The 25,762-nt window shown below is 56.9% G+C and overlaps 8 protein-coding genes across 8 annotated transcripts; 4 read left to right on the top strand and 4 right to left on the bottom strand.

Moving 5' to 3' along the window:
• Nucleotides 1-1,750: 1,750 nt before the first annotated feature.
• On the top strand, nt 1,751-3,433 carry B0H64DRAFT_387479 (major facilitator superfamily domain-containing protein). Its single transcript, XM_062803209.1, has 2 exons — nt 1,751-2,704; nt 2,765-3,433. Exons 1-2 carry the CDS (start codon nt 1,901-1,903, stop codon nt 3,275-3,277), a joined length of 1,317 nt encoding a protein of 438 aa, XP_062662664.1. The 5' UTR covers nt 1,751-1,900; the 3' UTR covers nt 3,278-3,433.
• B0H64DRAFT_387478 (uncharacterized protein) lies at nt 3,434-5,256 on the bottom strand. Its single transcript, XM_062803208.1, has 2 exons — nt 4,865-5,256; nt 3,434-4,684 (listed from the first exon to the last, which is right to left on the bottom strand). Exons 1-2 carry the CDS (start codon nt 5,018-5,020, stop codon nt 3,512-3,514), a joined length of 1,329 nt encoding a protein of 442 aa, XP_062662663.1. The 5' UTR covers nt 5,021-5,256; the 3' UTR covers nt 3,434-3,511.
• A 150-nt stretch (nt 5,257-5,406) lies between these two features.
• B0H64DRAFT_387476 (RNA polymerase III RPC4-domain-containing protein) lies at nt 5,407-7,554 on the bottom strand. The gene is made up of 2 exons (XM_062803207.1): nt 6,940-7,554; nt 5,407-6,875 (listed from the first exon to the last, which is right to left on the bottom strand). The coding sequence occupies exons 1-2, from the start codon at nt 7,448-7,450 to the stop codon at nt 5,638-5,640; spliced, it is 1,749 nt and encodes a 582-aa protein (XP_062662662.1). The 5' UTR covers nt 7,451-7,554; the 3' UTR covers nt 5,407-5,637.
• A 146-nt stretch (nt 7,555-7,700) lies between these two features.
• On the top strand, nt 7,701-8,989 carry B0H64DRAFT_387475 (UreD urease accessory protein-domain-containing protein). The gene has a single exon (XM_062803206.1). The coding sequence runs from the start codon at nt 7,787-7,789 to the stop codon at nt 8,780-8,782; it is 996 nt and encodes a 331-aa protein (XP_062662661.1). The 5' UTR covers nt 7,701-7,786; the 3' UTR covers nt 8,783-8,989.
• B0H64DRAFT_472322 (uncharacterized protein) lies at nt 8,968-13,200 on the top strand. The gene is made up of 3 exons (XM_062807931.1): nt 8,968-9,663; nt 9,728-9,936; nt 9,996-13,200. The coding sequence occupies exons 1-3, from the start codon at nt 9,213-9,215 to the stop codon at nt 13,032-13,034; spliced, it is 3,699 nt and encodes a 1,232-aa protein (XP_062662660.1). The 5' UTR covers nt 8,968-9,212; the 3' UTR covers nt 13,035-13,200.
• Nucleotides 13,201-15,742, bottom strand: B0H64DRAFT_472321 (uncharacterized protein). The gene is made up of 2 exons (XM_062807930.1): nt 15,354-15,742; nt 13,201-15,296 (listed from the first exon to the last, which is right to left on the bottom strand). The coding sequence occupies exons 1-2, from the start codon at nt 15,535-15,537 to the stop codon at nt 13,438-13,440; spliced, it is 2,043 nt and encodes a 680-aa protein (XP_062662659.1). The 5' UTR covers nt 15,538-15,742; the 3' UTR covers nt 13,201-13,437.
• Nucleotides 15,743-15,952: 210 nt separating this feature from the next.
• B0H64DRAFT_93112 (armadillo-type protein) lies at nt 15,953-18,382 on the top strand. Its single transcript, XM_062808981.1, has 3 exons — nt 15,953-16,477; nt 16,771-17,280; nt 17,342-18,382. The coding sequence occupies exons 1-3, from the start codon at nt 16,244-16,246 to the stop codon at nt 18,245-18,247; spliced, it is 1,650 nt and encodes a 549-aa protein (XP_062662658.1). The 5' UTR covers nt 15,953-16,243; the 3' UTR covers nt 18,248-18,382.
• A 512-nt stretch (nt 18,383-18,894) lies between these two features.
• Nucleotides 18,895-24,120, bottom strand: B0H64DRAFT_387469 (P-loop containing nucleoside triphosphate hydrolase protein; the record flags this gene model as incomplete). The annotated part of the gene is made up of 8 exons (XM_062803205.1): nt 18,895-19,594; nt 19,726-19,804; nt 19,844-19,867; nt 19,901-20,281; nt 20,312-20,863; nt 20,903-20,989; nt 21,026-23,655; nt 24,099-24,120. 8 exons carry the CDS (start codon nt 24,118-24,120, stop codon nt 19,332-19,334), a joined length of 4,038 nt encoding a protein of 1,345 aa, XP_062662657.1. The 3' UTR covers nt 18,895-19,331.
• Nucleotides 24,121-25,762: the final 1,642 nt, after the last annotated feature.

Below are 25,762 nucleotides of genomic sequence, written 5' to 3'. Positions count from 1 at the left end.
AAGCATCGCGCAATCGTTATCCCCCTGCGGCAAACCCGGCTTTGCCCGCTCCAACCCGCGCGGAAACGGCCCTTGGCAGATCGATGATCTCAGATCCCGTCTCATGAATCCCACACACTTTGCACATTATCACATCGGCTTTTTACTCCTAAAACTACAGCCGCAGCCACCTTCGTTCTGTCAGCATCAACTAATTACGTTCCTTGCTTGACACCTGATAGCATTGCCCTCCAGGTGCTGAATGTTCAGTTGTCCGTCCGTTTAAACAAACTTTTGCGCTATTCCCAATCTAGCTTAGCGCGTGCGGGCAAGTCGGGAATGAGATGTTGAAAAGTGGGGTCGCTTCCATTTTCTTCCACGTTCCTTCTTTAACAAACGGACGAAAAAATCCCGTTTCGAGTCTCATCGGACGGGGCTGACTGGTTCTTCTTTGACATGATGGCTTTGCGGGGATTCGTCAATCGCGCACCGGTTTCCTGTTTTTGGGTAAGTCCGGGGCTATTTCAGTCTGTTTCCGTTTCTGTGTGCCACGTCTGTGAGCTTGTGCTTTTTCGCTTTTGCTGCTTCTTGCGTTCCAGCCTAGCATGTGGGGCGAAAGCGGCCCCGGCGCCTTCCCTTTCCGATCAGATGTGATAGAATGGTGTTGTTTTATTGGCTGAGATGGCCATCGGCTCGTTTGCGAGTGAGACCCAGTTTTCTCAGGTGGGGTTATTTCGAGAGGGGGTGGCGGTTGTGGACAGCTGGTGCGTTGGCGTGGGTTGAAGTTGATTCGGATTGGCGGTCTGTCCTGGTTGGGTCATGGTTTTCGGGCGAGATCCGGTTGGGTTTTGGCATTGGGTGTCGCATTCTGCTGGGATGCTCACCATTCCCGTGCTCACCGCCTGTTAACTCTTGTTTCCTTTTCTCTGCTTTCACAGTTTCTTCGATGGCGAGTCCATTTTCCTTGCTCAATTGACAGGGAGCATCCGTGCCAAGGCCCGCCGCGAGTTGCTCTGGGCCGACTTGCCCTCCACAATGAGTCAGAGGCGAGTTGTTGCGACAATGTTTTCTCTGCTCAAGACTTTGTCACTTTGCAGCTCCGGTAGCCCCGGTGGAGGATCTTGAAACGCCGCCGTTTCCGGATCCCACCCACACACCCTTCAGTGGAAAAATCGCTGGCCGAGGAAAGACGCTGGCTGCCCCTGTGAGGAAAACCCACCACAACCACTGCATGAGGACGAAAGTCATTCTATTTCAATCCAGACCACGCACTCGTTCGTCTTCGTGGCTTCAAGAAACCTTCAATTTCCCAAAGACTCGCAATCGCAGCGATGAGGGCATTCTGTAGTTTTCACACCAACTGCGTTTGCGCCCAGCCCGCCTGAAGTGGACCTTTGCTAAGAACCTTTTCCCCGGGCCAAAATCGGACAGAAACCCGGCTCGACTCGGCCGCCGTCATCGCTGGTGCGGGTCAAGCGGGTTGGATTCTAGATCTTACCGGGATGGTTTTCGGAGATGGCCCCTTGGGCGCCCAGAACCCACAGACGCTGCGCAAACCACCTTGTCGAAGGGGCGGGTTATGATGGGCTCGCATCTCCCTTGTGCGATTTTGGCTGTCACCAACCGGGCTGCGGGGAACATGGGACCGGCCCGCGATTCGCCGCCGGGAGGTTGGTCGGCACGGGCTGGGGCCCACCAAAAAGGCGTGGAGGATGACATCCAGGAGAGGGCGATGTCGGCGGAAATAAGGCCGGATGTAGCCATTCTCGGTGGAGTTTTCCCGGGACTTGAACGCGAGGAGACTCCCGTGCTCAATGGTCCTTTCGCGGCCTCTCCGGATAGACATGAACACCCTTTACGCGCATGCTGACCCCTTCGCAAAGATCAAGTGTTGGGAGGAGCCGCCAAAACACATTTCAACATGACTGCCGGACCCGACGCCGAGAAAGCGGTTCCCGCGGAGAGAATGCCCTCACGGCTCGATGACGTCTCGGTATCAGGGGGCGAGGATGCCGTTCCACCAGCCGAAGAAGAGTTCCAGCCTCCTGACGGAGGACTCGTTGCCTGGACCCAAGTCCTGGCGGGTATTTTTATTAACATGATGGCTTGGGGCTACCCATCGACGTTTGGCGTTTATCAACTCTACTACCGAGACACACTCAAGCTCCCCGAGGCACAGATATCGTGGATTGGGTCCCTGCAAGTCTTCCTCGCCTTCGCTATGTGCACCTTCTCTGGGAGACTAGCAGATGCTGGATATGTAAAGTCAACCATCATTGTGGGTTCGTTAATGGTTGTGTTTGGGACCTTCATGACGAGTCTTTGCACGGAGTACTGGCAGATTTTCCTCGCCCAGGGACTGTGTACGGGGCTAGGCTTAGGCATCATCTTCATGCCTCCGCTGTCCGTCATAAACTCATATTTTGTGACAAAACGATCTTCGGCGCTCGCCATCTCGGCAACCGGGACCGGTCTGGGAAGTGTCATCTTTCCTGCGACGATCCAATACCTGATCCCGCAAATTGGGTTCCCGTGGGCAGTCAGGTGTGCTGCCTTCGTGGCGCTGTTTGTGTCGATGGTCTCAGTCTTGATGTTGAGACCGAAGTTGAAGCCAAGACGGTCGGGCCCTATCATCGAGTGGGACGCATTCAAAGAGGGTCCCTACCTGTTATACATGCTTGGTGCCTTCCTTTTCTTCTGGGCACTTTATTTCGGCTTCTTCTACGTAAGTACTCATGCTTGTTCATTGGGCGTATAGGGGAGCACACAAACTTACCATTCTTAGATCAATGCCTACGCCCGCAACGCCATCCACTTCTCGACCACGGACTCGGTGCAGCTCCTCCTCATCACAAACGGCATGAGTGTGCCGAGCAGGCCGGTAACGGGCTATCTCGCTGACCGGTACTTTGGGCCCATCAATCTGTATGCCTTCCAAACGCTAGTTATGGGGTGCTTGCTCTTTGCGTGGACCGGTGTGACGACACGGACGGGCATGTACGTGTTCTCGGTCTTCTTTGGCCTCTCAGTTGGCGCCGCTCAGGGGCTATTTGCCGGGTCGCTGGCTAGCTTGACCAAGGATCCAAGGAAAATGGGTACGCGGTTCGGTATGGTCTGTACCATCGTGGCATTTGCTTCGCTTGCGGGGCCGCCGACGGCCGGTGCCATAATTGATAAGTCCGGGGGACGCTATTTGTGGGCGCAGATCTGGGCCGGAATAGTGATCGTGCTGGCGTCGCTGATGTTCGTGGCGACGAGGTGCGCCGTGGTAGGCTTTAAGTTGTGGGCGAAGATCTGAGGTTGGCTTGTGATGGTTCATAATCTGAGACATGGGGTTGGAAACATGTCTTACAGAGGAATGGGTCGAGGTAAGACAACAACAAACCGTTCCCATTGGGCCGTACCCGAGATTGACGACGGATTGGTATCACGGGATTAATTGATCTTATCGCCAATACATATGTGTGGAAAATCACTGTTTACCCCTTAGTTCCTAAAGACGGCCACGTTCAATAATATTATCATCTACTCATCAAAAGGGATTCTCCCGATACCCCTTCTCGGCCTCTGCGTATGCATCATAACCATACAAGAACGGTTGGATCTCAGGACACGTCCACCGGCTCGGGAACGGTGCCTTGAGTTCCTTACCCAGCATGCTCACCATTAGAGCATCCCTCTTCTCCTGCGCCTCTCCGTCTTCCATGTGCGAATCGTCCCTCTGCTTGAACGTTTCTAGCTGGATCTTTCTTCCCCTCTCTATCCGCAACTTCTGATACAGCGTCGACACACTTGGCAACTGCCTCGCCATCTCACTCCTCCTCACCTTTCCTAGCAGCGACCCTAGCACAGCGCCATCCTCAAGACTCGAGTTCGCCCCCTGTGCCAAATATGGCAACATTGGGTGGCAGCAATCACCCGCCATGAAGAACGTCCCCTCCTCGTTTGCCCACTCTGGCAGCGCATCTAGCCACATCAAGCGCCACTTATGCACCACCCCTTTTACCTGCTTCAAGAACCGCCCCAACAACGGGTCCCACCCCCCAAACCTCGCCCTCATCTCGTCCATATCCCCCTCCCGCTTAATCACGCCACCGGGCAGGTCATCCGGACACAAAAACACCAAATTATACATCTCCCCGGCTCGCACCGAGTACCCAACACAATGCGCCCGCGGCCCAACCCAGAAGTTAACCGTCGCGTCTTTGATAAACGCCCTCAGCTCCTCCGCATCCTCCCCCTCCAACTGATCCACACGGATACTAATCCGATACGCCAGATCCCCCGTCGGGACCGCCGGGCTCGGCCTACCCAAAAACGCCGGCCGGATGGCACTCCACAGCCCATCGGCGAGCAGCACCACATCCCCGCGGAGGACCAGCCCTCCCTGAGCTAGGCGCACGCGGGCCTCGGCAAAATCCACGGCGACGACGCGCGAGCCCAGCCGGATCTCGACGCCGAGCGCCTCGCACCGCGCCACCATGGCCTGCTGCAGGTCGACGCGGTGGACGTCCCAGAAGGGCGCGCCGTCGCCGTAGCGCTCGCGCACCTGCGCCTGCAGGGCCGGCTCGTGCGCGAGCAGCTTGGTGCCGTCGTAGCGCCGGACCGAGAGCGAAGACGGGACGGCCGCGAGCGGTGCGAGCTGCTCGTGCAGCGACCAGGCCTTGAGCAGGCGCGTGCCGTTCGGGGTGAGTTGGAGACCGGCCTGGGGATTAGATCGGGGTGGTTAGTGTGAATTGGGAGGCCGGGTGGGGTTGAGTTGAGCTGGGTTGGTCTGGGGAGAGGGAGTGGCTTGAGCTTGGGAGTGTGGTGTAGCCTTGGGTTGGTTGAGAGCAAAGGAATGGAAGGCGGGGGGCCGGGGTTGGGGGGTTATGGTATAGCTTACTCCGACCTCCTGGAGCTCGTTTACAGCCTCCAAAACAGTCACCCGATGTGCTGGGTTTGCTAGTTTGGTCGACAACGCGGCGCTCAACCCTGCCAGGCCGGCACCGATGATGATGAGGTGGATTCCCTCTTCAGAGTTGGTTTGTACGCCCCCCATTGTACCGGTGTTAGAGATATGCCCTGGATAAACTAGTGAGGTAAAGGACACACTCGGGGCAACACTCGTGCACGTCGACGATTGTAAGTCTGTGGAACCACTAGCGAAAGTAATTGAACTGTTCCTTTCCCCTCGTTCGTCTTAAAACGCACCGAAAGTCAAGACGTGTCAATGACCGGCGTAACTAATGCCGCGTCTTGGGATAGCTGCTGTTCATGTAGCATTGGAGTGTGGGGAAAAGAGGGAATGCCGAGATGCCGGGAAACGCGGGGATGTGGTTCGGGTTATTGCGGCCGACTGTTCGTGTCGGCTGCTTGAATATCTGGGTAGGCCCGACTCGGCATATGACTTTTATCATGTTGCCTACTCGGATCAGAAGACAGAGATGGAAGGTAACGGGGCTGTCGGTTCTGCCCAAACCGATCCGCCATGTGCTTGAATCTGGGTATCTAATCCATACACCATCCGTCTATACGCTTTTGGTAGCCCTGTTGTCTTTTCCGTTTCCTCGGACATAATATCCCAACACGAACTATTTCGATACCGGGCCTTCTTGTTCAGTCAAAGGGCAACCGACAGGTCACACCTTATCACCGCCCTTGTTACCCATCCTCTCTCTATTGCCCAGGGAGCTCCAGATCTTTCGGATCCACCACCCACTCCTCCTCATCTCCCCAAACCGGGGCGAGCGAAAACGACCCCTGGATTTTGCCCATTCCATACGCAACACCGGCCATCTGACTCGGATCGCCGGGCTTGACATCCGCTTGCTCAATCAGCACAGCCGTCGACAGGAAGTTAGTTTGAATGCCCGGCATCATTGCCAGCTGCTGCCCGCCCCAGCTGAGTTCGACCTTGCCAGACTTGCGCACAGTCAGGTTGCCAAGGAACCCCCCTTCCTTGAGCTCATCACCATCCTCTTCGTCCTGACCAGAATCCTCGCCGTCACCAGCGTCTTCTTTCTTGGCCTTATCTTCCTTGTCCCCAGTGAGGTCAATATTCACCGGCGTTTGGTTCAGCATGTCAACATCGTGATCCGGCTCCGGCTTTATCGGGATCGGGTTCGTCGAGGTGCCGTCGCGTGGAACGACTCGCAACGGTGGCAAGACAGGTGGGAACTGGAAAAGGAACATGTGTCCTTCGAGCGCGGCGTTGTTCGTTGTCCCATCTTCGGCCACCGCGCCGTCGCTTTGGAGGGTAAACAAATCGAGCATGTGTTGAAGGTCTTGTGCAAGGATTTCGGCTTCGGTATCCTTCGGTCCGGTCGGCTTCTTAAGCTTCTGCTCGTTCACCAGCACCTTCTTCTTTAGCTCGGGGGAGTCGGGTGCCTTGATTCCCTCGGGGATCACGTCCAGGTCCATTGCGCCGCCTTCCGGCTCTTCCTGCTTGATTTTGCGTGTCTGCGCAACCACCGGGGCGGCCTCGTCCTGGGCCGGCTCCTCGAGATCTTCAACTTGTGCAGGCCCGCCAACAAATAGACCTTCTTCATCCGAGTCCACTTCGACAGCGCCGGCCTTCTCTTGGGCCTCAATCTCGGCAGCGGTCGTCATAGTGACCCCCTCATCCTTGTGCTCCACTCGCCGGATACCCATAGGCATAACGGCCTTCTTCTTCTTCTTCGTTGATGTAATTGAGGCGCGATCCTCTTCATCGGATATTTCGACGTAGTTGTAGAGCATGTCGGCATTGATTCTACTGTTGTCGATGATGCCCGACGCGTCGTATACGGACCCCTCCCCTTTAATACCGCCTTCGCCCTTGACGAAGCTGGAGCCGGAGCCGGAGCCAGAGATGGAGCCAGAGGCGACGGCGTAGCCGCCTGCACCTTGGTAGCCTGAGGCACCCCCTCCACCGACTATCAAATTGTTAGACGACGTGCACAATACAGACCAATCCGGTTTGGAGCAATAGCGACTCACAGCTTACACCCGCCGAGAGCGGCCCCGCAGCAGTGGAATTCCTCAAGTTCCCACGGAGGAACCCTCCACGGCCGCGACCACGCCCCCGACCTCGGCCACGGTTGAGGCGGGCTAATCGCCTTGCCTCCTCGGCGTTCCTTTGCTCCTGTATCCTCGATTGTTCCTCGGCCAAGCGAGCACGCTCTGTTTCACTCCGACGGACAGCCTTGGGTTTGAACTTGCTGGTGGTAGATGCACGAGTCGATGAGCTCGGTCCGGGGGTGGTGCTGGGCACTCTAGAAGATGTTGAAGCTGTGACGACTTCGGGTGTCGATCCGGAAGATATTGTCATCACCGGAACGGGTGCGGGCCCTGAGGGATTGGCGGCGCCTGCTGTCGTTGACGGCGTCGACTCATCGGCTTCTGATATTTGCACGGCATCTTGGGAAGCCGCAGCGGCAGCCGCACCGCGGGCTGCGCCTCCCCGGCCACGGCCTCGTCCCCGCCCTCGTGTTGTCGATTTTGGAGGCATCTGTGATGGATCAGCGTGGTTGTGATGATCGGTGCGAATTTGTAAACGGGAAACGAGGAGGAGAGAAAGTCGCGTCTGCCCGTTGCATTTCTTGACTGCCCCACTACGAACGTCAGCATGGGAGCAGGGATCACAGGTGGGGGACCAAGCGCCAGCGCGGGGCACGTCGCTGTGCGATAAGGGCGATTTCGAAGTCTTGGCATGTTCCGGGCGGTTCCCAAGTTTTGGTGATAGCGCACCACTCGGTTCTTCTCCAGTTGCTCGCTCACGTCCTTGGACTGTTTTGGACTGTTGCAACCCGGATGCCCTCGAAATCGGCATGAGGTGACAAGCACCATGAACTCACCATTCCCCAAATCCTCCTCTGCCGATGGCAAGGGATGCATCGTCGTCCGACGCCTCCCCTCAGGCGTTTCAGGGCTTGAGACTTTTGAATACCAGTACCCGCTCAAGCTCGTCACCCCAAAGCGGCCCCCCCAGACCAGCGCTCTGGTTTACTTGCTCTCGTACGGGGGCGGTTTGGTGGGGGGTGACCAAGTCAACCTGACCATCGAGGTCAAGACCGGTGCCAGGCTGAGTTTGGCCACGCAGGGGCACACCAAGATCTTCAAGTCGGCAAGCCCGGACATTGTCACTCGCCAGACAATGCGCGTCAATATTGCTACCAACGCCGCTATCTGCCTCCTCCCGGATCCGGTTCAGCCTTTTGCACACAGCGTCTACGAGCAGATCCAGATCTTCAGGCTGGCACACAACGCATCGCTATGCCTTTTGGACTGGGTCACCGAGGGGCGAACTGCCCTTGGGGAGCACTGGAGTTTCGTCAAATGGGTGGGCCGCAACGAGGTCTGGAGGATGGCCGACGACCAGGCCACTCAAGACCGGTTGCTCGTGAGAGACGTTGCGATCCTCGATAGCAAGAGCGTCCACCCCCATCTCCCGGCCCTGCGCGAGTCGATGAACGGGCTTAGCATATTCGGGACTCTCATTTTGCGGGGCCCTCTGATGAAGTCGGTTGGGGAGTTCTTCCTAGCTGAATTCGGTGCTCTCCCCCGGCTCGGGGCTCGGGACTGGCGGAATGACGACGCAAAGGACTCGAAGGAGTCGGATGATCGTTTATCACCCCTCGATAAGTGGCGGGCAGAGAGGCTTCAGGGGGAGAAAGACAGCAAAGTGCTTTGGTCTGCGGCCAGTGTCAGGGGATGTGTCGTGGTCAAGTTCGGTGCTCCCACCGTCGAGGCTGGCCGGCTCTGGATCGGATCCATGTTGACTCAAGAAGGCAGCATCGCACACAACTTTGGCGAGCAGGCGCTGATGTGTCTGAGATGGTAACCCCCTTCCCCTTGACTACCTAGGCGAGACACTCTGTGATCGCTCTGCCAAGCCCAGGTGCCTGATGGGGGCTCCAGGGACCAAACAGCAGACATGCAAACTGCCTGGTGAAGATATCTAACCGAGACCCAGCACAGTCATCCATTAATATCACGGATTTTCTTCAATATACATTTTCTAGAAAGACTATTCATCCTTTTACCCTCCTCTCCTTGGTTATTGGTGCTGAAGTATGTGCATGTCCCGATAGTTGCATATAATTGCGCTAGCCTTGGCGGGACGTTGTGGGTCGACCAGAGGTTTGGGTGTGCCAATCCGCCAAAATAATCTGGCGATTTGGGTGGTCGCCCTCGACGCGTCAATTGCCGAAAACGAACCAAAACCCACCGCCCTCTCTCGAGACGGTCCTCTCATCCACACCCCAAATGTAATGTCATTTGGACGGCAACCACTCATGGAGACCTCAGACAACACCCCGACGAGCTCGCCCGCTCCAACTTCTACCGCGCGTCGGTCCGGACGCGTCACAAAGGCACCCGCCAAGTTCGCTCCGGATGCGCCCGCCGCTACCAAGAGGAAGCGGAATGCGGAACATGACGAAGATGACGCAGAGAACGAGTCGCCCGACGAGATAGATGATGTCAGCGACCCTGATGATGATGATGCCGACGATACGGCTACCGAAGAGCCCCGCCGCGCGAGCAAGAAGAAGAAGCCCTCATCGTCGCACGCGCCAAGGTCGAGAAAACCGGCTGCGAAAAAGCCCAAAATCAACGGCGATGCGCTGGCAAGTGAAACCATGCATAGCGCACAACTGCCGAGTCGCCCGAAGAAGGCGGTGCGCATTGCGATTGCCCAGGGCGACGCGGATGGGCTTTATGGTGGGTGCCCTTCCCGCAAGCGCCTGCGTAGGCTGCTCGTGCTGTGCTAATCATGCCCATATAGCCGACATCTTTGCCTCCGGGGATCTTCCCGACAAGGTAGCGACAGAGTGGTACCACAAGTACCAAGAGGACGATGCCGCTGCCGTAACCGACCTGGTGAACTGCATCCTGCTGTCCGCCGGGTGCGACCAGCAGGTCACCCAAGACGATATCCGAGATCCCGAGAACTGTTCCAACAGGCTGGCGGATCTACAGAATGTCTACACAGAGGTATGTTTGGCTACGCACGTGTGTCGGGTGCTGCGCCATGCTAACGTCGGCCGCTACAGGAGGGAATCACCGACTACCCCCTTATCTCCAAGGCCAAGTCGACCAAGTCGTTCCGCGACTTGCTGATCGGCTTCTTCAGGTCTCTCGTGACCGTTCTCCACGAGACCGACGTACTTTACAAGGACAGCACCTTGATGGAGAACATCGCGCGATGGGTGGCCTCCATGTCTTCGTCAACACTGCGGCCGTTTAGACACACTGCAACCACTGTCGCGCTCGCGATGGAGGCCGCTCTCGTCGAAGTCGCCAAGAAGCTCGACGATCGCATCACCAAGATGACCCAGCAGGTTGACGCCGAGAAGAGCCGCAAAGGAAAAAACAAGGAACGACTAGCCGTAATCCAGAAAAACCTCGACGAAGCTGAACAGAACCGACAGCTCTGCCAGGAGCAGGTTACGGACTTCTTCGAAACTGTATTCGTCCACCGATACCGCGACATTGACGCCAAAATCCGGACCGAGTGTGTTGAGGCCCTCGGCACCTGGATCTGGTTCCTGCCCACATTCTTTGAGAAGCCCGAATATCTGCGGTACCTGGGCTGGATGCTGTCCGACATCACGTCACAGACGAGGCAGGAAGTGCTGAAGCAGCTTGCTCGTATATTGAAGCGCGATGCTGAGAAGCTTGGCCATTTTATCGACCGCTTCCGGCCACGCCTAGTCGAGATGGCTACCAAAGACGCCGACGTCAGCGTTCGAGTTGTAGCCATCTCGGTCATACAAATCCTCAAGGACACTGGTATGCTTGAACCCGACGAGATCGACTCGATCGGCCGGCTGGTCTTCGACTCTGAACTTCGTGTACGAAGAGCCGTCATCGATTTCTTCGCCGGTTGCGTGAACGACTCGATCGAGACCAAGATGGAGGAATTAGGAGGCAGCGATGCCGCCGACGAAATCTTCGGGGATGACGAGGATGACGACTACTTCTCTCCCCGCAGGGACTGGATCAGCATTAAGTGTCTCGCCGAGCTCCTCGCGGCATACGACGCCCAGCTCGAGGAGGAGAATCAAACATTGCCAGTTCGTGGCCTCGATATCGCCGTTGAGATGGTTCAGGCCGTGGCGCCTGAGAACCGTATTACACTGGCTGCCCAGGTTCTGTACGAAAAGATTGACCAGGTCAAAAACTGGGAACTCTTGTCGGGTTACCTGCTTTATGATCACACAACGAGTACAAAATCACGATCGTCATCGAGGCGGACTTCCAGCGAGGCAACGCTCAAGAGCGCTGTTGCTCCAGAAGGCAATGAGGAGCCGGTGCTTCTTGAGGTACTTGCCTCTGCTGTCAGGTTGAGCCTTGCCTCTGCTTCAGAAACCGATAGGAGCAGGAGGAAACAGCGGCCAGATGCTGTAGATGGCGCCGAAGATTCTGCCGTGCACCTAGCCAGCATCATCCCCCGTCTTTTGAACAAGTATGGCGCCGAAGCGAGCACCGCAGTCGTCGTACTACGGCTGGAACACTTCTTGCCGCTCGACGTGTTCCAACAGCTTCGTCAAGACTCGACTACATACAGCCGCTTGCTAGATGAGATATGCACCCAGTTCGAACGGCACGCCGACAGAGGCGTGCTTGCGGAAGCGACAACAGCGCTGCTGCACGCTCGCAAGTATGATGAGCTAGAGGAGATGACAGATACCAAGATCGCTGACCTTTGGGAAACCGTCATCAACGCGCTTCGGCATATGGACAAGACCCAAGAGCTAAACGACCGCGGCAACATGGGGGCTGCAGCCGTCTCCCAGCTGGGCAGCATTCTCCTCAAGATCAGCAAACTCGCCGGCATTGCCGAATGCATCGACGTTCTCGAAGCTGACGGCCAGTCCGAAGAATCGTCGAACCCTGTCATAGAACTTCTCATTCGCACCGTCCACCGCGGCAAACTTGACCAAGTTGACGAGGCCCTCGACGACCTTGAAGACGAAGCCGTCTCGTACGCGATCCAAGCTGCCCATTTCTACTTCATGTGGAAAGTCCGCACCTTCCTTTCTGCGGTCCAATCATCCGCCAGCATCCCTATCCGCACGATCGAGCGCCTATCTACCCTCCGCCGAACCTACGCTGACAACCTGATCTGGACGCTTTCCTCGCGTGGCACAAATGACGAGCTGCGGCTCTTCGCCACCGGCGCCCTCTGCGACCTACACGTGCTGTTCGCCTCGCTCCGGGAGGCCGTCAAACAACAACAGCAACAACAGGAGTCGCACCACGACTACCAGGAACTAGAATCCCTCTACGAACCCATCCAGCCCGGCCTCACCAACGAGCTCATCGAGATCTACAACGCCGCCGAGCGCGCGTACGCGCGCGTCACCAAGCGCGCCCTGAACGAGCCCTCGCCCGATGAACAGCGGCGGCAACAACAGCAGCAGGACCCGACGCAGCCGCCGAACGGGGGCGACGACGACGGGGAGGAGGACGATGACGACGAAGAGGACGAGGAGGAAGCTGCCGCCGACGCCGCCATGAGCCCCACCGAGCGCAAGGGCAAGGAGCTCAAGCTGGAGCGCGCGCTGTGCGAGCTGGCGGGCAAGCTGGTGCTCGCGATCCTCGCCAAGACGGTCGACCAGATCGGCCCGCAGGCCGGCAAGCTCCGCCGCAGGATGGTGCGCAACCAGGCGAAACTGGGCGGGAACCTGAGGGAGACGGTCGGGTTCCTGGACGAGGCCAAGTTGAGGGAGCGGGTGGCTGCCGGCGGTGGTGGTGCCATGGGGAGGAAGAGGGATAAGGGGAAAGGGAAGGCTGCTGCGTCTGCTGCCAAGTCGAAGCCTGCTGCGGCGGGTGCCACTGGGAACGGCACCGCTGCGTCGACGGCGACCGGGTCGAAAAGGGCGGCGCTGAGTGAAGAGATTGTCGTTGAGGATGACGACTCGGAGTTATCCGAGGTTGAGGAGGCCGAACCCGAGCCGGAGGAGGGCTCGATGGAAGATTTGAGGAGACGGGAGTTGTTGGATGATCCGATTGAGGATGAAGAGCTGGGGGACGGTGACGGTGGGGGAGACAAGATGGACGAAGATGAGTCGGTATTAGGAGATTGAGGCGGGTGCTTGTGCTTGGGTTTTACTCGGATGTTCCTATTTTCTCTTCGTTTCCCGCCTAACGCGGGGGGCGGTTGTATCATGAGTATGGGTGATGAGACTGGGCTTGACTTTCGTTCATACCACTATTATTCTTTGCTCTTGTAGAATCAGTTTCCAGATATTTTTCGCTGGCTATTCTGCTTCGCTGACCTCACAGTTCGAGTGTTGCCCGTGCTATTATTGTATGTGTGTATGCGAGGAAGAGCCAGCTTACAGTCGCATCACAGCCTCACAAGACCTTAGTGGTGTATATCCATGGCTAATTACAAACACCACCACCATTCTCGGCCGTCTTGAAACTCCAGGGGCACTGCACCGTACGTATATACCCGAACACATTCGCCTTAACATTCATGAACCCTCAAACGAGAATCTTGGTCCCAAAAAGCCCAAAGCATCGTACCCACTGACCCTCGCCTTCCCTCCCTTCGTAAACTCCATACTGCTTGATGCAGCAGGAAAAGGGGCTGTTCGAGACTGTCTCTTCATTACCCTCGCGCTCGTCTTCAGCCGGGGAGCTCTGCAACCGCGGCTTTGGGAGCGGCGGTTGGGACTTTCCGGGACGGCGTTGCTTGCCATCTTCCGTCCTTTCTTCCGTTGGTTTCCTCTCCGCAGCCAGGGACTTGACCTCCTCCAAATTTCCCCACAGCATAAACATGCGCTCGCGTAGCTTGTTGAGCGTGTCTGGGTCCTGGCGCAGGTCGGCCGCATTAAGACCAGTTAGGCACTGCGCCTCGGGGTTGTCAACCAAGACCCACAGGCGAGAGCGTGGCCCGGACCCCTTTGCGTCGCTAGGAAGGGCTGCGTCTTCGAGGTGTAAGGCGAAGCGCCATTCCCAGATTAGCTGGCTGCTAGAGGTATCCTCGTCGTGTGACGACGAAGGATCCTCGCTGTCTTCCTCGTTGTCGGAGAGCACATCGTACTCCGTTCGTCTCCGGCCGCAGGCAAAGTCTTCGAGCGAGGGCGGGAAAAAGTCGATTACGCGAGCGGAAGCTCGGGATTTGCCGCAAATGAAGGGTAGCACTAGGGCGGTGGCTTGATTCTTGCTGGTCACCTCATGTACTGTCGGCTGGAGGATGGATTCGATAGTAGCGGAGGGTGCGTCGTGGGTTTCGCAGGTAATATGGCGGTTGAGATCGGGTCGCAATCCCCGTTTGTTCGGGGTTTCATCCTCCTCCTGATTTTTTACCGCTCGGAGGGCCTTACGGCGGTCTTTCCCATTGGGGAGGCGGGTTTCTTGTCCTGACGAAGAGGAAGCTTTTCGCTTCAGCCCTGCCGCTTGGGCCGATTTGACCTCCTTAATTTGCCGTTTTTTCTTCTTTTGGTAGTCGCGGCATCGGCGGAGCGCCTCCTTCAAGGTTGGATCTATTGTGTCAGCGTCTCTAGTCTCGAGGACATGCACATTTATTGTTGTGCTAGAAGCATTGCGCTCCCCGCGCATGAAGCCTTCAAGAAACTGGCCGTTTTTGCCATGCTTGATCTGGACGTTGCGCAACATGACCCACTGGCCGGCTTTTACTTCGTCACGGATGTAACTAGAGTGAGGCTCGAAGCAGGTGAGTTGAAGAGACCTTTTCCCGTACGGCCCAACCCAATCTTCGCGGGGCATATCGCCGCCGCCCGTGGTGTACCCGTACGGATCACCATAGCCCGATGTCGGTTCTGATAGACCTTCCCATACACGCGGGTGGAAGTGTGGGTTCTCGGTGTAATCTGAGACGTACAGGGTGACCAGATCGAAGCCGGCGTAGGGCTCCCTAGCCACTTGTACGACCAAGTCGTAGAACTTGCCCTCTTCCACATCCCTGAGCAAGCTGAACTTCCGTTTGATATTGAGAGATTGTACAGCTCTGGCCTGAAACTCAGTCTCCTCGGGGAGAGAATACTTGTCAATCTTGTGATATATGTGCGAGACATAAGCAGTCTCCTCGGGGTTGGGCACATGGCCATCTCCCTTTTGTGCCGGTTCCAGGGCGATTTTGGCGGATTGGGGGGGATCCGGGATCTTGGAGGCCTTGTATACGCGGATTGAAGTTACGTGGTTGGTAATGAGGGAAAGGGGGTTGGCCTGGTACTTCTGCACCTTTGCAGAGGTCACGAGGATAACATCACCGACGGTGACTTGGGGCATGTAGGCCTCTGGACGGAAAATAACAAGGTTGAGACCGTAACTCTCATCATCAATGGAGAGGTCATACAGGGTGATGGTAGATTTATAGTCTGCCGATATGTTAGAGAAATGGTTCTGGTTAAAGACTGCGAACAGATGCAACTCACCGGTGCGACTTGTTGGCATGGGGAGGCGGCAATCCTTTACCACCCCGATGACATTGACAAAGCTCCCTACAGGTACATCCTCATCCAAGATGGCCCTGATGTTGGTAAACTTGGGGGGAAGAGAGGGCTCCGGTGGGGCAGCACCTCCCAGTCCCACGCTCTTCCGGGAGTCCCTCGCGGTCATTGTTGTTGAAGGGTGCCAACGACTGGAGAGATATTATTTAGTATTTTCAAAAACCAGTGAGACGGTATTTGGAATCGAAGTCGCAGCCCCATCGGCATGCGTGGATCGGTGTTGCTGGTGCTGGTCTCTGGGTTTCTGTCCCATTCCACCAACTATCAGTGGAGCCGTGGTGCTGCGACAAACGCGCCTGTGGGCGCGTCTTTGGAAATGACCAAATCGCCATTCGATCGCCATTTCATGTGCACATGCAGTTTGACCCCGCTGCTGGGTCCGTGCTTCACTGTGGGTCTTTTAGAGCAATGCCCCGCTGCTGCTTGTGCCTTTTTGCCTCAGGCACCAATCAGCTTGCCGATGACTCGGCCTGGTGGGGCGTAAAACTGGGCTGCCCCCCCATTCTGGTCAAACACTGAGAGCGACGAGAGGCCCCGTTCTGTTTCCAGTTTCTGCATCTCCAAATTCTTTCATTGTCCAAAAACAATCACAAACTCTTCCACCCATTCCTTTCAGAAGACCAAGTGCTGGGCCACACCGAACATAGCTTTTCTCAACGCTGTGGCAACCTGACTTCCAGCGCATATCTTCATTTATTTTAGTTCGACATCACTGTCGCGGCCTTCGTCGCTGTGTTTCAGTGATCGCCGCCCGCTCCCCCTCCCTTTCCCATTACTCAAGCTCTAGCCGTTAACGGCAACCGACAATCGCAACCATGGCGGAACGCTATATCCCCGAGCATCGTCGGACTCAGTTCAAGGCGAAGAGCACCTTCAAACCCGAGGAGCTCCGTCGCCGCCGCGAGGAGCAGCAGGTCGAGATCCGCAAGGCGAAGCGTGAGGAGAACCTGGCCAAGCGCCGTGGTATTGGCACTGGCGATGACCGTCCGGGTGCTTCCTTGGGCGCTGCCCCCGATAGCGACGATGAGAACCCGCCGAGCGAGTCTCAGGTATGTCATATCTTCTGTCCTTTCCTGAATACCCATATCATCATCACTTGTCATCGCCTCCCCGCATCCAAGAGCTGCAGTTCCCATGGCACATTCACCCCACTTGTACCCCGCCGTCTGTTGTGGCCGTCGCTGGTGAGACCGCGCCCGCATTCGGCGCCGCCCGCACTACACCAGCATCATCGCACCACAGCAATGCTGCAGCAATACTATTCAACGGCTTCATGCACCATCTGCCCATTCCTTATCACGCCTGCCGTTGCCAGAGTCGGGTGCTAACTTAAAATGCGTAGCTTAACGAGGACCTCCCCCAGATGGTCGCTGGCGTCTTCTCAGAGCAGATTGACCTGCAGATTCAGGCGACAACAAAGTTCCGGAAACTCCTCAGCAAAGAGCGGAACCCTCCTATCGAGGAGGTTATCAAGACTGGCGTCGTGAGCCGTTTCGTCGAGTTCCTGCGGTCGCCCCATACACTTGTCCAGTTCGAGGCTGCTTGGGCCCTCACCAACATCGCCTCCGGCTCCGCCACACAGACCCAAGTGGTGATCGAGGCCGGCGCTGTGCCCATTTTTGTCGAACTTCTCAACAGCCCCGAGCCCGACGTCCGTGAGCAGGCCGTTTGGGCTCTTGGTAACATTGCCGGGGACAGCCCGCAGTGCAGAGATTATGTATTGAGCCAGGGCGCCCTGCGCCCCTTGCTGAACCTTCTTGGGGACAGCCGCAAGCTAAGCATGCTTCGGAATGCGACTTGGACCTTGAGCAACTTCTGCCGCGGAAAGACGCCCCAGCCAGACTGGAATACGGTGCGTCGACCTCCCTCTTCTCCACTCCTGTCCGCTATCACGTGATGCTAATGTGTCCCAGATTCAGCCCGCCCTTCCGATTCTCGCTAAGCTCGTGTATTCTCTGGATGATGAGGTCTTGATCGATGCGTGCTGGGCCATCTCATACCTGTCCGACGGTTCGAACGACAAGATCCAAGCCGTGATCGAGGCGGGCATCCCGCGCCGGCTGGTCGAGCTTCTCATGCATGCGTCAACCTCCGTTCAGACTCCCGCCCTCCGCTCTGTCGGCAACATCGTTACCGGCGATGATGTACAAACTCAAGTCATCATCAACTGTGGCGCCTTGCCCTGCTTGCTCTCGCTGCTGAGCAGCAACAAGGATGGGATCCGTAAGGAGGCTTGCTGGACTATCTCCAACATTACGGCCGGGAACTCTGCACAGATCCAGGCAGTCATTGATGCCAATATCATCCCGCCGCTCATCCACCTGCTCACCAACGGCGACCTGAAGACTCGCAAGGAGGCATGCTGGGCAATCAGCAACGCCACCTCGGGCGGTCTGCAGAAGCCTGATCAGATTCGGTACCTGGTCAACCAGGGCTGCATTAGGCCGCTCTGTGACCTCCTTGCTTGCCCTGATAACAAGATCATTCAGGTCGCGCTTGACGGTCTCGAGAACATCCTCAAGGTTGGCGACCTCGACAAGCAGGCGTCTGGCGAGGGCTCCGACTCGATCAACCGTTATGCGCTGTTCATCGAGGAGTGCGGCGGCATGGAGAAGATCCATGACTGCCAGACCAATGCCAACGAGGAGATCTACATGAAGGCCTACAACATCATCGAGAAGTACTTCTCAGATGAGGAGGAGAACGCTGCTGATGATGCCATGGGTCAGAACCAACAGTTTGGCTTTGGTGCCGCAAACGGCTCTCAGCAGGGCGGTTTCAACTTTGGTGGCAACGGCGCCGAGTCGATGGACATGTAAAGAAATCCGGCCAAGGAAGGATATGACGGGTTGGGTGCTGAGGGGTGGGCTCGATGCACTGTCGGCCTTGCTGTTATCATCGGCCTTCCTGGGAGCACCATGCCCTCTTCCCTCACCCCAGCCATGCAATACTGGTATCCCTACCGTCCCGCTGCGTTTTTCACCGAACTCCGAAGACACGACACGTCTATGCTTTCGGCTAACACCACCCATCCCTTAACCCCCACACGTACCCCTCGACACCACACCACAGCCCAACAAGCTTTACCTTAATTTTGTTTTATCGACAACCCACGGAATAACAGCATAGAGGGAGCGGCCAGGTCCTTTGGTAGCTTGATAGCTCCAGCCTGATGAAAACATGGATGCGTCTCACGAGTAGCGCAAGAAGGAGAAGAGGGTCTGAATGGTAGCTTGATAGCTCCTACCCTATGACGAAGACAGTGGGGGCGCACGAGCCGCGCCGCGCCAGAGGTGAAATGGGGCCGAGATGGCTCAAACCTGGGCGCATGTATCGCCTCGGAACCGGCCATTGCTAGTGCATGGTCACAAGAGAGGTGGTTGCCGTGGATACTGGTCTTTGGCTACTGGTCCCACCAAGTGGTGGGCGGCAGGAAAAGTCGAGACAGGTTTTGATGACGGGATGTATGGGGTGTCTGGTATACAAACTACTAGTAGCTCCCTGCAGACAGACAAATGAAGCCACGGCAACGTCGTTGACATAAATTGCAGAGATAATGGATGTTCAGAGTGAAATCATGGACGTGTGTGGCGTTCACGTAGTCAGAATCAAACGCCCTGTTGGCTCAGCTGTCGTGATCAAGTTCGTCTATTCCCACGGCCTGCAAAAGCAAATAGCCAACCGTGTTTCCACATACACCCACGTGTATGTACCTAGACAATGCAACTCGCCGCGACAGCCTCGTTGAGCCGGTCAATTGCGTTGATTGCATTCATCCCGAGACCAACCAGGCTATCCTATATACTCAGCATTCATTCAACACCCAAGCAACCCAACGACCCAGCCACCTCCAACCTTCAACCTCATGTAACATCGGCAACAACAAGAAAGACGTGATATCCATCACGCATCCATCCCATCCAACTCAATCAACCGCGTAACGAGCCGGATGATTTCGGCCCCGGGCCCTTCCGACGAGTTGAACATGGCCGGGTTCTCAATGCGCCGCTCGATCAGCCGATCGATAACCCCGCGCAGCCGCGACACCAGCACGCCGATGCGCGCCCATCCGCGCAACCGCAGCCAGCCGTCCACCAACAGCCCGCGACCCTGCGTGTCGAGTGCGATGGCGCCGGTGAAGAGGAGGAGGGTGTAGGCGTTGAATGCTGTACGGAGGGGTTGATTAGTTACTGTGTCGCGAGGGCGGTTGGGGGCAAGAGAGGGAGTCTGTTATCCATTGCAGTCCAAAGACCGAAAAGGCCTTGTTCGTAGAGAAGGGGGGAAAGGGGGAACTCACGCGTCAAATCCCGTACAAAAACCTTGCTCGTGGCCATCATGTTGAAATACGACACGAACGTCGCATTCCCTGAGAACCCCTGACTGTCAAACATGGTGCTGGACGGATGGATGAAGACGCGGCCGTGGTCTTGCGAGAAGTACTTGATCGTCTTGGCCTCGGGGTCGAGTTCGACCGCGCCGGAGACTGACGTCGCGAACTTCTTGTCGGGGAACTGGATGCGGCAGAGCTGCGGGGCGAAGGCGGATGCCGTGAGGGCACGGAGGAGCGGGGTGGATGCTGAAGGCTGAGATGTAGAAGGGCGAATGCCCATTTCGGACAGCGAGGTGTAGTACTGCGATCTGGTCGAGGCGATGTCCGACAGCGTGGGGAACGACAGGAAGTTCTCGTCGCACCACTGCCGGACCCTGCGGTGCTGGATGGCGCGATCGGCCATCATACTGTCCCATTCCTGGTATGCCCGCAGGTCGGTGAGCAAGTCACCGTCCCCGCGAGCGAAGCGCATCTTTGCCTCCTTCGCCTCGCTGCGTTTTTCAGCCGGTGACAAGAATGGGCTCTTTGTGCTTAGGATCGCAGCGATAGTGACGCAGTCGTCAAGGCAACCGAAGATGGCTCCGTAGACCATCAGCTTGCCGCAGCGCAGATCTGCGGGGATCATAGCTAGCTGTTGACCGAGGGCTGTTAGCTCGTCCCCATCCAGGGCGCCCATCCGCCGGAGCATGGTGATGGCTCCCTCCACGGCCGTCGCCTCGGGTGGGGTGGGGGCGCGGGAGAGGAAGTGGCTGATATCGCGGATGCCCATGGCACGGACAGCGAGACTGAGTTGTTCGAGCGGAACGCGTCGGATTTCTGGTTCCGGGCGCTCGGCCATCTGGTATTCGAGGTTGCGTGTGTACAGCTTGTAGCATTTGCCGGCCTGGACACGACCGGCACGACCGCGGCGTTGCTTGCAGGCAGCAAGGGACGCCCAAGTCTCCTCCAATTTGCGCATGTTGTTTGCTGGGTCGAAGGAGGTCTCCTTGACTCTGCCGCTGTCGATGACGGCGACGATGTCGTCGATGGTGATGGATGTCTCTGCCACATTGGTGGCAACAACCACCTTCCTCCTGCCTTGCGGAGCGGGGGCGAAGACTTTCTTCTGCTCCCTAGTCTCTAGAGACGCATGTAGAGGCAATACGTGAAGGGGCGGTGCCGACCGTAGGGCGTTGCAGGCGCGGTTGATCTCAGCCACGCCAGGGAGGAAGATTAGGATACCGCCAAGCTTCTGCCTCGATGATAGATCCTCGTCGATGCTCTTGACCGTCTCGAAAAGCAGATCGTAATTAATACGGGTGCCAAGTTTCTGGATAATCTTGTTGATGGGATCCGCCTGGTCTCCGGAGGGTGTGCTAGCCCCATCATCATAATAATCATACCTATTCCCAACGCTGAAACCTGTCATCCGGATGACGTCGTCGAGGTAGTAGTCCTGGACTGGGTATGTGCGGCCCGAGATCTCTACCAGGCCAACGGTGACATTCTGTCGATCCGCCGTGAAGTAGTCCCTGAAGGAAGCAGCGTCCAGGGTGGCGCTCATCAAAATGAGCTTTAGATCCCGCCGCTTGTAAAGGACATCGCGGACGATGCTCAAGAGGAAATCGGTATCCAAGCTGCGCTCGTGGACTTCGTCAACCACAACATGACTGACATCCGCCAACGAGGATACTACATCCTCAACCCGACCACCGGAAGTCTGGAGACGCCTCAGTAGTACACCAGTCGTCACGAAGGTGATCTTGGTGTCCAGGGTGACTTTGCTCTCGCCGCGGATAGTATAACCGACTTCCTGTCCAACCTGGGTGCACCGCTCCTCGGCGACACGGTCGGCAAGACCAAGTGCAGAGATACGGCGTGGCTGTGTGACGATAATGTTGGCTCCGTTTCCAAGGCCTTTGCTATACAGGTCGTCCAAGATGAACTGTACCGACTGTGTCGACTTGCCGGAACCGGTCTCACCGGAAATAATGGTGACCTGATTCTCTGAGACAGTCCGGATGACGTCGGCTCTGACCTGCCACGCCGGGAGACGCTCGCGCTGTGAGAGCATCTTTTTGTATCCGGGTGCCTCCGTCCTTGCCACCCATTCTTGTCTGCTATGGGGATTCGGCGTCCAGTTGATTGGCTTCGGGTACCGAGGTCTCCGCCGCGCTGTCCTGACGGCAGCCGTCGTCGGTTCTTCGGAAGCGGCTGATGAGACAGCAGCAACGTCCCTCAGGGCTCCTGGCCGTTCAATAATCTCGTTGATACTCTCCTGCACCCAACTTATGAGATAATAGATTTTCGCCTCCTCGCCCTGCAGCGATTCACTTGCGTACGCAAGGGCTTTCTTGATGATGCTTAGTTTGATGTAGGCGGGCAGCGGAGCTACGATCGAAACGACGACATGAGTCGGATACTGAGGCGTCTTCCGGAACTGCAGATACGTCTCGACGTCGGTATTGGGCCCGTTAACCACCGATTCGAGCCGTACCTGGCATACTTCGGGCGAAGTGCGAGTGTACTTGTCCCCAAAACTGGCCTCAATGGTTGCCATTTCCTCATCCCAGCTCTCGTCGGGGGTCCTCCATGAGTCGATTTCCTCCTCTTGGGCCGCACCTTGACCTGTACCGCTTGACAGAAGCAATTTTTGCAAGGCCTCGGCAGCTCTGCCCTCATCGCCGCCGTTGGCGTCCAAAATCCGGCGACAGAGATCTATTGAATACCCGGATTCTGAGAGGCGCTTGATAACGCCTTCTCTCCGCAAATCGGTAGCTGCGACCGTTACTCCGGCAGTATACCTCTCGGGTAGAGCCCATCGCGGCAAATCGTCTTCCGGGATGTGGACAAGCAGCCACTCGAGGGTCTCCTCGCGGTCTTTGCACTCCTCCACCGCCTCTTCGGCGTGGCTTTGACGGAACCCCAACTCCTTGAACTCCCTCACAATCGCCGCCTTCTGAGCCGGCGGCATGACCACGCCATGGGGGTTCCACACCGTCTCCCTCCGCAACAAGTCCTCGAGCTGCGACCGCGTCCTATTCCCCATCTCAATCTTGGGCACCGTCGCCCAGCCCCTCATAAGGGAATGCGATCCCCCTCCACCCCCACCACCGCCGCCACCTCCGCTGCCCCTGAAAGCGAGCGACACCCCCGGCTGGTTCCCTTCGGCAGCCTTCTCCCTCTGCGCCTGCGCCTGCGCCTTCTTCTTTTCGGCGGTGGCTTTAGCCTCCTCCCGCTCTCTCGCTGCCTGGAACGGATCGGCCTCGTACATCCAGCCCTTCCCTTCCTTCACGTCCTGCTTCTTGAGCGCCTCAAAGTCCTTCCACAACGCCTTGTAGTCCGGCGGCAGCGAGATGTGCAGGTTCTTCATGTTGCACACACGATACAGGGCGTAAGTGGCGGCAAAGTGCTTCGCCTCGAGTGCGGTCGGCTTGTAGGCCAGGTGCACGTGGCTCGGCGGCAGCTTGAAGGGCGGCAGACGGGTGACTTCACCGGTCTTGGGGTTTTTGGCGGCGAGGCTAGTGAAGACGGAGAAGCCCTCCTTTGTCTTGATAGTGTTGTAGTCTGGGCGCTCCCATTTTTGCTTTTGGCAGTGCTCCGAGAGCAGGTTGACGGGCAGTTTGCCGGTCCAAGAAGCGCCGCCGATGAGCTGGCGGGCAGTTGGGCGAGGCGGCCCATCGGGGGTTTCGGACGGGTTGGCGTTGTTACTAGGCGCGGCGGTGGTGGTGTTGGAGGGGCCGCCGCCACCACCTCGTCTTCCTTTGGGATCCTTATCCGAGTTGGTAAAGACAATAAAGTCGCCTTCGGAAGGGGGCTTCGTCTTGGCATCCTTCTTGTTGGCTTTGGCGGGAGCGGCAGACGGTGTGGACGCCGGGGCGCTGTTAGTGTTTTTTGCCCTTCTTTGCCATTTTGGGACTTGATCCGTTCGATTCCCAGTTGGGTATGGGTTGACGATAATTTTGAGAAGCAGGTTTCGGATAGTTATCAGTGAACCATGAGTGTTGGGGTGAATAAATTCACACGATGGCAGATGACCCTGGTACTGAAATTGCCGGTGCACAGCGGTCCATGGCAGTCCGGGGCTTGGGAAGTGAGTTAACAGCGACTTGCTCGTGTTCGCATCAAGCGCAAGCAATTTTCTGTGAGATGCGTCTGTGTGCTCAGATGAATATTGACCTTGCAGAATCCTTGGCAGGAGTGAAAAAGCCTGGAGCGGTGTTGAAGGTTGGAGAATAATTGACAGGTCTTGGCGCTGTGGGCCCTTCCTGAAGCTTGAGGCATGCAGTTACGGGGAGTTTCGCTATAAGCGGTCAATACGTCCTCCATCCTTCAACACACGGCAGTTCGAACAACTCTACGCCGTTTAAGGGCCCGGGCCATCATCGGTTCCGACGAGTGGGCAGAAAGGTGATGCGGCTATCATTCCAACAAGAACGGAAGCATTAAATACAAGTTACCCTATGTGAACGGTCGATCCCAAAATATCCCGTTGAATAATATATATATATATATAGCAAAAGCCCATCAAGTACCACAGAATCTGATCCCTTTCCAAGTCAATAGCAATGGCAGGCAACGTGTATACATGGCAAAATATCGCCTCCACACCCAGCGGCTCTAGCCACCCGTAAACCCATTCGCTGCTCGGATGGTTCGGGGGTGACTGTCGCTGTAACGCCCGTTGTTAGGTTGCCAGAACTAAGAAAGCCCCAACCTGAAATGCGATGCCTTCTCCCACTAGATGTATGCCGACCCCGTGCCCCATGTCGACTTTGGTTCACTGGGCATCACATCACTAGAGGTTAATTCCTCCCCGTAACGTCCTCAAGTCTATGTTCCGTCGACGTCGTCCTCTTCCCCATCAACATCCTCGCCCTCAACATCATCCTCGTCCCCACCATCTTCGTCCTCGTCCACCCCCTTGACCTCCACCTCATCCTCGTCCTCATCCTCGTTCCCATCCGCATCCTCATCCTCATCCTTCACCGCCTGCTTCGCAGCTGACCTAGACCTCCTCCCGCGCCCGGGCCCTCCCCTCGCAGGTGTAGTTGGTCCCTTCCTCTTCGTCGTATCCGCCACCGCAACAGCAGCCGCAGCAGCTTTCTTCCCCGACCCCTTCGGTCTACCGCGGCCCCTCTTGACCTGCGCCACGGGCGTGGTCGCAGCAGCAACCACCTCAGCTCCCTCCTCCCCAGCAGCAGCAGCAGCAGCAGCAGCAGCAGTGGTCGAAGCAGTGACAGCCGCATCCAGCAACTTTTGCGCGCTCTGGTCCTTCCTGGGCCGGCCCCTGCCGCGGCGCGGCGGCGTCGCGACGGACGCGGTGGGGTCGGCGGCCGCCGTCTTCTTCACGCCGGCGCCCGTCGTCTTGGCGCCGCTGCCCTTGGGCCGCCCGCGCGGGCGGCCCGACGGCACCGGCTTCGGCTTGCGCTTGGACGGCGACAGTGGGGGGCGCCCGCGCTTGCGCTTCGCGGGCTGGTCCGCGTTGGGGCTGGCGGACGGTGGGGGGGTTGATGCCATACTTTGGTTTTACTTCTTTTTGCCTTGTGTTCGTTTTTTCTTCGGGTGATTCGGAGGTACTGGTCGAGGTAGTGTTGGCGGTGGGGCGTGATTGTTGGCTTGGTCGGCTCGCTGCTTGCTCGCGAGGACGCGTTTAGACGCGTCTCTGCCGTTTAAATCAATGACGTTTGAAGGATTTGTTACGAGGGCGAATTTAACATGACAGGTTTCTCGCGTGGGCAGGCAAGCAGGTTATGTGTGGGCCGTGCTGCAATGCCTCAGGATGAAATGAGATTGGGTTTCCAAATCGTTGCTATTTACCTTGTGAGAATGGGGGAAAAAGAAGCAAGGAAAGAAAATCAGCGGTTGGCGGTTGTTGAAGCAGTGCACGGGCTAACAAACAAATACCATAAAATTCGGTTTTAACCTGCCCATTTCCGGTTACTTCAATCTCTTTTTCTTTTTTTCGGCAATTTCTCTTATCCCTTTTGTCTCGCTCCTTCCTTATTGCTCAATGCTGGTTTCG

This window comes from Chaetomium fimeti (genome assembly GCF_033439085.1).
Source record: "Chaetomium fimeti strain CBS 168.71 chromosome Unknown B0H64scaffold_2, whole genome shotgun sequence".
Taxonomy (NCBI): Eukaryota; Fungi; Ascomycota; class Sordariomycetes; order Sordariales; family Chaetomiaceae; genus Chaetomium; species Chaetomium fimeti.
The sequence above is the reverse complement of the archived record's forward strand: the minus strand, read 5'-3'. Positions and strand labels throughout refer to the sequence as shown.

Bases quoted from the DNA above. Each gene is read 5' to 3' on its own strand.
- B0H64DRAFT_387479 (XM_062803209.1), top strand. From the start codon at position 1,901: ATGACTGCCGGACCCGACGCCGAGAAAGCGGTTCCCGCGGAGAGAATG. The intron at 2,705-2,764 runs GTAAGTACTCAT...TACCATTCTTAG, and splicing joins TTTATTTCGGCTTCTTCTAC to ATCAATGCCTACGCCCGCAA.
- B0H64DRAFT_387478 (XM_062803208.1), bottom strand. From the start codon at position 5,020: ATGGGGGGCGTACAAACCAACTCTGAAGAGGGAATCCACCTCATCATC. The intron at 4,685-4,864 runs GTAAGCTATACC...TCTAATCCCCAG, and splicing joins ACGAGCTCCAGGAGGTCGGA to GCCGGTCTCCAACTCACCCC.
- B0H64DRAFT_387476 (XM_062803207.1), bottom strand. From the start codon at position 7,450: ATGCCTCCAAAATCGACAACACGAGGGCGGGGACGAGGCCGTGGCCGG. The intron at 6,876-6,939 runs GTGAGTCGCTAT...ACAATTTGATAG, and splicing joins GCTCTCGGCGGGTGTAAGCT to TCGGTGGAGGGGGTGCCTCA.
- B0H64DRAFT_387475 (XM_062803206.1), top strand. From the start codon at position 7,787: ATGAACTCACCATTCCCCAAATCCTCCTCTGCCGATGGCAAGGGATGC.
- B0H64DRAFT_472322 (XM_062807931.1), top strand. From the start codon at position 9,213: ATGTCATTTGGACGGCAACCACTCATGGAGACCTCAGACAACACCCCG. The intron at 9,664-9,727 runs GTGGGTGCCCTT...ATGCCCATATAG, and splicing joins CGACGCGGATGGGCTTTATG to CCGACATCTTTGCCTCCGGG. The intron at 9,937-9,995 runs GTATGTTTGGCT...CGGCCGCTACAG, and splicing joins TACAGAATGTCTACACAGAG to GAGGGAATCACCGACTACCC.
- B0H64DRAFT_472321 (XM_062807930.1), bottom strand. From the start codon at position 15,537: ATGACCGCGAGGGACTCCCGGAAGAGCGTGGGACTGGGAGGTGCTGCC. The intron at 15,297-15,353 runs GTGAGTTGCATC...ACATATCGGCAG, and splicing joins CATGCCAACAAGTCGCACCG to ACTATAAATCTACCATCACC.
- B0H64DRAFT_93112 (XM_062808981.1), top strand. From the start codon at position 16,244: ATGGCGGAACGCTATATCCCCGAGCATCGTCGGACTCAGTTCAAGGCG. The intron at 16,478-16,770 runs GTATGTCATATC...TAAAATGCGTAG, and splicing joins ACCCGCCGAGCGAGTCTCAG to CTTAACGAGGACCTCCCCCA. The intron at 17,281-17,341 runs GTGCGTCGACCT...AATGTGTCCCAG, and splicing joins CCCAGCCAGACTGGAATACG to ATTCAGCCCGCCCTTCCGAT.